The 9064-nt window shown below is 36.1% G+C and overlaps 1 protein-coding gene and 1 long non-coding RNA gene across 4 annotated transcripts; one reads left to right on the forward strand and one right to left on the reverse strand.

Moving 5' to 3' along the window:
- The first annotated feature begins 506 nt into the window (after positions 1–506).
- Positions 507–4003, forward strand: LOC110915344 (serine carboxypeptidase-like 31). The gene is made up of 10 exons (XM_022160026.2): positions 507–873; positions 1391–1498; positions 1668–1763; positions 2148–2240; positions 2320–2402; positions 2592–2882; positions 2996–3126; positions 3213–3314; positions 3407–3512; positions 3649–4003. Exons 1-10 carry the CDS (start codon positions 573–575, stop codon positions 3793–3795), a joined length of 1458 nt encoding a protein of 485 aa, XP_022015718.1. The 5' UTR covers positions 507–572; the 3' UTR covers positions 3796–4003.
- Positions 2689–7610, reverse strand: LOC110915345. 3 transcript variants are annotated; one of them, XR_004883871.1, is made up of 7 exons: positions 7156–7610; positions 6507–6571; positions 6107–6152; positions 5739–5889; positions 5430–5518; positions 5309–5339; positions 2689–2823 (listed from the first exon to the last, which is right to left on the reverse strand). It is a non-coding gene; the product is annotated as an uncharacterized LOC110915345 (long non-coding RNA). The 3 variants fall into 3 exon arrangements; XR_002578885.2 differs by lacking the exon at positions 2689–2823 and adding an exon at positions 2859–3111; XR_002578886.2 differs by lacking the exon at positions 2689–2823 and adding an exon at positions 2859–3111 and having other exon boundaries at positions 5739–5975; positions 7156–7523.
- Between the last annotated feature and the right edge of the window lie 1454 nt (positions 7611–9064).

Consider the following 9064-nt stretch of genomic DNA (forward strand, 5'->3'; position numbering starts at 1 on the left):
CCTCGAAGGATCATCCTTCGAGGTCTAATGGTCGAACCATGGTCGAACCATATCTTTCGATCACCTCGAAGGATCAGGTGTATCCTTCGAGGCTATCCTTCGATCAGAACATCTTTCAAATGTTGTCCAAGTCAAACCGGAGGATGGTTGACTTGGTCAACTTACAACACAAATCAGGACATCGTTTATATCAGACCGAATACAGACAAAGTACAGACACAAGTGCACCAACAGCCATAAAAAATGATTTGTAAATGGGCATATTGGAAGTGGTATTTGTGTACTATTTAAAAAAAAAAACATATACGTATCGTTTTTTTTTTAAATCGCATGCCCCTCGAAATCGTGGGCCTTGTGCGAAGGTCCTCCCGCACACCATCAAAGCCTCCCATGCACTTTTTCACTAATATCTGAATGTAACCTTTACCTCTTCACCTTTGATTAGTGGCATGCTTCTGGTAATACATATCTCATCTACAAGTATAAATAGATATGTGGGTCTTGGTGTCTTTTATCCATTATCTAGCAAGAAAGTTGTATTTGAGCTTTGTTTTGTGCTAGCTCAGTTCCTTATGGCTTTCAAACTAAAAGTGATGTCACTTTTGAATATAACTCTTGCTTTATGGTTATCTGAGATCACTGTTGTTGTAGTTGGTTCTAGGTATGGACCATGGTCCAGTACTGAAAAGAACTCAAACATTCAGAACTATGATCATCTTGTTACCAGCTTGCCCGGTCAGCCTAATGTTGATTTCCAGCATTATGCTGGATATGTGACTGTAAATGAAATAAGTGGAAGAGCACTGTTTTATTGGTTCTATGAAGCCTGGAGCCTCCCAGATGAGAAACCATTGGTGCTATGGCTAAATGGAGGTAACAAAACATCAAACTAACCTATCTGTTTTCAAGTTAATTAAACAATACTACTACTACTACTACTACTACTACTATTATTATTATTGTTCTTGTAACTTCGATGGACGATAGAACAATAGATTGGAAGTTTGGCATGTTTCTTGAACTTCTGATAACCTTCTCCAAGCAAATAATGTGATCAATTAACTCTTGATACTTGGTTTAAGGTTCTTAGTACAATCTGTTGACAAAATCTATCCATTTTAATTTTTTATTATCTCCACATATCTTTATAAAGAATGGTAGCGTGAAAGAGGAGAGGGACAAATGATGATAAAGTTCTTTATAAAGATGCTCCTTTCATTAATCTTTGTTTCTTAATAATTAAAGAAATAAAGTTTTGAAGAATAATTAAATTCATTGTTTAAGAGAAGTGCAGTCTTTATTAATATCTAATTATCCACCCATGTAGCTATGGACAGTGGCTAGTTTGTGGTTTGATTCTCCTGGTGTCCACTTTGGTGACATGTTTCAGGTCCGGGGTGTTCTTCAGTGGGATATGGAGCTACACAAGAGATTGGGCCATTCATTGTGGGCACAGATGGAAATGATCTTCAGTTGAATCCTTACTCGTGGAATAGAGGTATCGTCTTAGCATGATTATCGGTTTCAATGAAAAGAATATCATCCATGCTCATGCTTATGGGAGCATGGGACTTTGATTAGTGTGTTTTATAATTTTATATTCTTCTAATAAGCATATAGTATTCTTTAATGGGGCATCTACTGAATTTTGTAAAGTGGTGGTGCAGAAGCCAATATGTTGTTCCTGGAATCTCCTGTTGGAGTTGGCTTTTCCTACTCCAACACAACTAGTGATTATGAAAACCTAGGAGACGACTCCACTGGTGAGTCTTCTGGTTTTGGAAGCTTTTGGCATCTATATATGCTATGTAATATATGTATATGTATGAGTGTGCACACACCTATTTAATGTGTATATGTGTGAAAGAATTTAAAACAATTGAAAAACTTTCTGTAGTAATTTGGTGCAAACAAACCAACTTTTCTGTTAAAATATAAAAGTAACTCTACATAAGTTTGATAAATCTTTGTCCAAAATTACAAAATGCAATATGTTGTAATTCTTCTATGTTTATGCAAGAATGGCGGTTCTTTCTTTGTAACATAAGGTCAAGTGCCATGGTTAACATTAGAAGTGGATGTGTTTTGTAAGATGTATTGATATCTAGCGATTAGCACTGATTTGTTACATTTTAATGTTATATCAGCAAATGACACTTATGCTTTCCTGCATAACTGGTTCATGAAGTTTCCGTCGTATCGAACAAGAACATTTTATATTGCTGGAGAGAGCTATGCAGGTATTGTTGTGTCACCTTTCACCATATTTTGATTTTGAAAAATCTTAAGGATGACTTATTCACACATTAAATTATGTAGGAAAATACGTGCCAGAACTCGCTGGTCTTATATACGACCGAAATAAGGATCCATCCCTGTTTATCAATCTGAAAGGAATACTGGTACTCTTTTTATGGTTTTCAAGCTACTTAGGTTGCTTAGCTTTCTTTATATCTAGATGTGCACACACATACACACATCTGTATCTCATTCACATATGTTTTTAAGGTTTCTTTTCTTTTTGTTTTGTTATTTATTACCAATGAAAAGCGTTAATCGGCTATTAATTAACTTATGCTATGCAAACGCAGTTGGGTAATCCTGAAACAAGTGATGCTGAGGATTGGAAGGGTCTTGTTGACTATGCTTGGAGCCATGCTGTTGTATCAGATGAAACTCACAAAACCATTAGAGAATCATGTGATTTCAATAGTAATGATACTTGGAGCAACAATGACTGCAGCGAAGCAGTGGATGAAGTTCTCAAACAATATAAGGAGATTGATATCTACAGCCTCTACACTTCTGTTTGTATTGCCAACTCTGCATATTCAGATGAAAAAGCACTACAAGTCATGTTCAAGAAGACCACATCTAAGATGGTAAACTTTTCATTTGTTCAATGGCCGGGCATCCCACTAATATATATATTAATTCACAAAACATTAATTAAATCACTATAATAATTCAACCAACTTTTTTCTCATTTGTTTAGATGCCTCGCATACTTGGTGGGTATGATCCTTGCCTTGATGATTATGCAAAAGGTTACTACAATAAACCCGCGGTTCAGAAAGCTCTTCATGTTAGTGATGGTCTTCAACTCAAGAACTGGACAATTTGCAAGTAAGAAATGAATTGAATACATCTCTCTTTAACTATGTTTAAAAACATTATGTATTATGAGCTTACACATATTTATGTTTGTTCAGTATGGACATATTCTATGGGTGGAACTGGTCACAATCAAAGGATTCAGTTCTTCCCATTTACAAGAAACTGATTGATGCAAAACTTAGGATATGGGTATATAGGTAATTAAATGAGTGATTTTGTGATGTAACATTTGAAAAAGTTGTGTTTATTTACACTCAAATAAAGTTACATTGATTTCTTGTTTTGACAGTGGAGATACTGATGGAAGAGTACCTGTGTTGTCCACAAGATACAGTTTAAGCTCTCTGGGCCTGCCTATAACAAGGGCATGGAGGCCATGGTACAACCAAAAGCAGGTGATGCACTTTTCTTGCTCCAACTTTTTACAACACTTTTTTTTTTTTTTTTTAAATTTTTCATCTCTTTGGAGACTAATTGGTCTATAAATCTTTGTATTACTATATATAATGTCTATTTGGTGTTGCGGTTCAGGTTGGCGGTTGGCTTCAAGAATACGAAGGGCTAACTTTCGCGACATTTAGAGGAGCGGGTCACGCAGTGCCTATTTTCAAACCAAGTGCATCACTTGCATTCTTCACTTCATTTCTTCAGGGGGAATCTCCACCGTCTCATCGATAAGTTACTAGAGTTTCTCAACATTTGCAGTAAAAAAGATTTTGACTCTAGATATTTAAACTATTAGCTTAAGAAGCTCAATAATGGCCCTATGCTACAAAAAGAGAGATCCTATTGAATTTTGATGTTTGGGTTCTCTAAATATATAAGAAAATAAATGGAAACCCTTTTAATATGATCTAATAAGATATGATCTTTATTATGTTTTGAAGGATGTATGAATCTGTGAGGGGGGGGGGGCACTGTGTTACTACACAATGTATGTACTCCATGCTTATAATTACTAGGACAAAATTAAATGCTAACTATCTCTCTCATTATCTTATACGGGAGCACAAAATTTGTATTACACATATTTTTTAGCATCAGAGTTTTATTAATTTATTGTTACGAAGACTAGTTGTGAAGAGCAAAGACACTAGTCATACTAAAATCTTAATAAATGAATACCTTGAGATCAGAAAATAGTCACCTGAAGGAGATTATTTATTTGATGATGATAAGACCATGTGTAGTGGGGCGTTTTCTTTAAAAAAATTTCAAAAAAAAAGTCCAAAAACGCCTACCCCACCATTACATGGGGCGTTACTTTATAAAATTTTTGAAAAAAAAATCTTCCGGCGTTTTCTTTAAAACGCCCTACAAGAAATTAGACATGTTGGGACAAATTTTTTTAAGCTTGTGGGGAGGACATGTCGTCCCCACAAGTCTCAACAGCTTATAGGGACGACATATTGTCTCCATAAGTTTCGTTTCTACAGGGCCCTCCCAATAGCTCTCCTAGGTCGTCTCTAAAGGTGTTGTCCCTATAGATTAACTTTTAGGGACGACTTGTCGTAACAATAGAGCTAATTTAAAAAATATTATTTTAAGTCTGTAGGGACGATATGTCGTCCCTATAGATTTAAAATATATGTTTTTTTTATTTTTTTGTTATATGTTTATTGGGACAACATTTCGTCCCAAAAGACTTGAAATAAAAAAAAAACCTGGAAATCTTGTAGGGACGATATGTCGTCCCTATAGGTTTAAAATATATTTTTCTATTTTTCTGTTATATGTTTATTGGGACAACATCTCGTCCCTAAAGACTTAAAATAAAAAAAAAATAAAAAAAAACCTGGAAATCTTGTAGGGACGACAAGTCGTCCCTATAGGTGTACGTTTAAGAAAAATAAAAAAGAAAACATTTTTACCTATAGAGACCACATGTCGTCTCTATAGGTATATAAAAAATAAAAATAAAAAATTTACCAGGTTTTTAAACCAAAAAATCACACAAATCAAATAAATTTAAACTTGTTAAAACATGTTAAACGAAACTACAAACACAAATAACATAGCAACAATACTAACAAACTATAATTAAATGCTAATTTTTAGTTGTTTAAAATGCGTTCGGGTCTAATTCTTAGTTAAATGGGTCAAAATGACCCGAGCGCACTTTTATTAAGCCATTTCCTAAGCAAATTCTATCGGGACACAACAAGCAAAAGATAAAAGATTAAGATCTTACAGTAACTAGTGTTACAAGGGGACTTTCATTCCTGTAAATCAAATTACAAAATTTTTCAAACACGTTAAAGAAATGCATGAGCTCTTTCATTAATATTGTAATACATATATGAGCAATATACCTGTAGAACAAATGTAGAAGATGACAACGAGAGTGCAGTGCCAGTTGTTATAGCCTCATCAATACTTCTGACGATCGATCACCTGCAATCTTTATAAGCCAATAATCATTAACCACACATAACAAAACTGAATACAGCATAAATTTCAATATACAAGTGTTCTATCAAGCTTTTCTTCCTTGACCAACTATTACATTGATGGCAATGCGACAACAATATACCAATGTATTTACAACCGCAAAAACACATTGGATTGCTAGCTGCTACTGATCAATATAAAAAAACATGAGCATCAAAATAGTTTCTCACCATATAAGATCTGGAGCGAAATAGGAACTCCAGAATCCGAGTGCCAATAGCTCCATTAGGTGGGAGTTCGAAGGCTATGAAAGCAAGAGTAGACGGAACACCCAAAGACAAGGTGTGTCATTTCTACAGAACATGTGTGAAGCAATCTTACCTGATATAAACCCATACCAAAGACAAATTCAGCAAGAGCCTTCAAACGTGCAAGCGAAAGCTCTAAGACAAATTCATCTTAAATAGCTGCAAAGATAATAAAAAGTTGCACAAGAACTATATCGACGTCTGAACTAAAATGCACGCGAGAATGTAAATAAGAACTATATCGACGTCTGAACTAAAATGCTTAACTTGACAAGTGTTTGAAATCTTACCTGTAAACAACTCCAATATAGGAGTCAAAAACTGGATCTTTTGCACCTAAGACCAAAAAAACAAATTTCAGAAGCAAGTATCTGTATTGCATGTCTAGCTATACTATATAAAAAAGTGATACTGCTTTAATGATATTTAGCATACATACATATATGTGGAACCTATCCAAATGGTTTAAGATGCCTACTTAATCAGAGGGTCCAAAACCTACTAAACAATTATGCTTCTTCTTATGTCCGTTTTCTCTTCATTATAATAGACATAATCCAAATACAAGTATGCCAACAAAAGGAGATGCTTATGTATGATCATTGCACAAAGTGATTAAAATAATATTTTGCTACATGTTAGAATAACAATATTAACACCTATAGTTTTAAACATACAATTCGTACTTACCGATGTCTCATCGACTAAAATGGATGGGAGCTTCTTTTCGGTTACAATTACAACTCCGTTAGAAGCTGCAATAAATCAATAACCAATTCAAAATGTAAGAGTAGACTAACAAATCGAAATAGGCAAAAGTAACAATTGTCACAGTAGAAATCCTAATAAGCAGCACAAAGTTTGAACACTTAACTAGTTGCTTAAATGTTTATCCATTGACAAAAAAAAAAAAAAAAAAATGGGTCAGTTAACACCTTGACTACTTTTCTAAACCACTAATCCATTACCAGCAATCAAGGTAGATGGGGATTAATAGTTTAAAGTGTAGGGTAGATGGGGTTAATAGTTTGACTTGTGAGGTCCAGTTGGTGTGAAAATATTACCCTGTGCAATGGAAAAATATCCAGCAAAATAACAGCAAATAAGGAGCAGCAAAAACAAGTAAAATATAGTACGTAGACATTTTGTAATACTACAATTTGTTGAATCATGTAATCAAACCCAATACATCACTAAAAGGGGCACCCAATTGGCCTGTACACTAACCCTAATAAAATTCCAATTGACCAGTACACAAACCCAATTGCCCAGTACAACGAAACTGGAATATTAAATCTCAAAAAGCAAAAAAGTAAATGGAGAAATATGAAAGGATTACCGGCTGCTTGTGGAGTCTTTGGAACTGTGCAAAATCCGAAACACGAACTCGAAAACCCGATTTTATGTTAGAAGTCAGCTACTAGTCTGCTTGTGGAGCCCAAGTTTCATGATTTGGATTTGGAACTTCGACTTGGTGGAGATTACGGCGGCGGTGGTGGTTTGAGGTGAGAACGATGGTGGTGGTTTAACGATGGAGGTGGACGTTGCGGTGGTGATGGTTGCGTAGGTGGTGACCAGGTAAGGACTAAGGAGATGGTGGCTGGATTTTGCTTGTGTGTAATGAAATGGGGGAAATTGGATTTGTGATTGGCGTGTAATGAAATGGGGGGAAATGGATTTGGGATTGTCGGTATGTGAATTAACTTTTAGGGACGACAATTCGTTTCCATCAGTTAACATAAAAATAAAAAACAAATTATCTAGAGAGAGTACAAGTCGTCCCAATAAGTTAACTTAAAAAAAAAAATTGCATTTAACCCTTTATCCACACAACAAGTTGGTTTCTACTTTCTATAGCTTAACCAGTCTCGAGCTCGAGTTCGTTTAACATATGAAAGCTCGAGCTCGGCTCGTTTGCACCCCTAGCTATTTTATTTTTTATATTTATATAAATGGTAATTATTATTATATAAATATATGTTTAATATATTAATAAAAAATATATAAACCGAAAGCTCGTTTAGGCTCGCGAGCCGGCTCGAGCTCGATAAGCGAAGCTCGAGCTCGAGCTCGTTTAAGCTCGGCTCGTTCGAGCTTTTTTTCGAGCCGAGCTCGAGTAGCTCGCGAGTAGCTCGGCTCGTTTGCACCCCTAGCTCTAAGTCTGTATAACCACTTTTCTTAACATCTGAGTCCAAATTTTTAACACTGTTAGAATTATTCTGTTAACTTTTGTTAAATGACCAAATTACCCCTATACATTAAAAAACCACCGCACCACCTCCACCAACACCGCAGATATGAAGATCCCGTATTAGATCTACAACGCCAATTGATCTTGTTTCTGTGGTGGGGATGATGGTGGACGTCGTCGAGTGAGAGAGGGAGACCTCCGGTTGATCTTGTGGTGGGGATGACAGTAGATGTCATTGTCGTCAAGTGGTGATGGTTGATCTTGTTGCAGTGGTGGACCTCCCGTTGATGTACATACATACGTACGTACGCATGCACACGGAGACACGCATACACGCATACATACATACACATACACGCACATACATATATACATACATACATACATACATACATACATACATACACACATACATATATATATATAGTCGTCCCTTGGGATTTAAGTGCCTCGTATGAGACGAAAAAAGTTACGCATAATAGAGTTCGAAATCGTTACGCATAACCAGCACGTACACGGTGTAAAATGAGGCATGTTAGTTATCGACATGAACCTATCGATACCAATGACTGCGGGTTGACTGCCCACGGCAGTTCGCGATACACACTCACCACTGTGAGCAATGTAACTAATTGTCCTTAACAACCCCTGAGTGAACAAGTGCTGAGTCCAAACTGTAGTACTATCGTCGTTAAGGCAGGTAGACAGCATTCCATGTGTAAACATAACAAACAAGCATTCATTAAGTCATGTATAACATGCGATAACGATTAGCGTTTAAATAGTGTTGTGTTGTGTGATTGATGTGATTTGAATGTAAGTAACGTATGTAACACCCAAAAGTGCGAAAGCAAAAAGGGTTCGGGTGGCAAACCATTGTATTTAAACTTGTTGGAAATTGTTTAAGTGTTGAGTTCAAAACATCACATGGGCAAGGTGGCAGTCCGATCGGGTGATAGGTCGGTCGTACGGAGGACTGTCCGATCGGACAGTAGTCCGACCGGACGACTCTTCGTCCTAGTCGTCTTATTCGTCTTACACTTGGTGGTTTTGTTTG

This window comes from Helianthus annuus, chromosome 16, assembly GCF_002127325.2.
Source record: "Helianthus annuus cultivar XRQ/B chromosome 16, HanXRQr2.0-SUNRISE, whole genome shotgun sequence".
Lineage (NCBI taxonomy): Eukaryota > Viridiplantae > Streptophyta > Magnoliopsida > Asterales > Asteraceae > Helianthus > Helianthus annuus.

Coding starts and splice junctions, on each gene's coding strand:
- LOC110915344 (XM_022160026.2), top strand. CDS start 573: ATGGCTTTCAAACTAAAAGTGATGTCACTTTTGAATATAACTCTTGCT. Junction 1,764..2,147: donor CCTAGGAGACGACTCCACTG/GTGAGTCTTCTG, acceptor ATGTTATATCAG/CAAATGACACTTATGCTTTC. Junction 2,241..2,319: donor TGCTGGAGAGAGCTATGCAG/GTATTGTTGTGT, acceptor TAAATTATGTAG/GAAAATACGTGCCAGAACTC.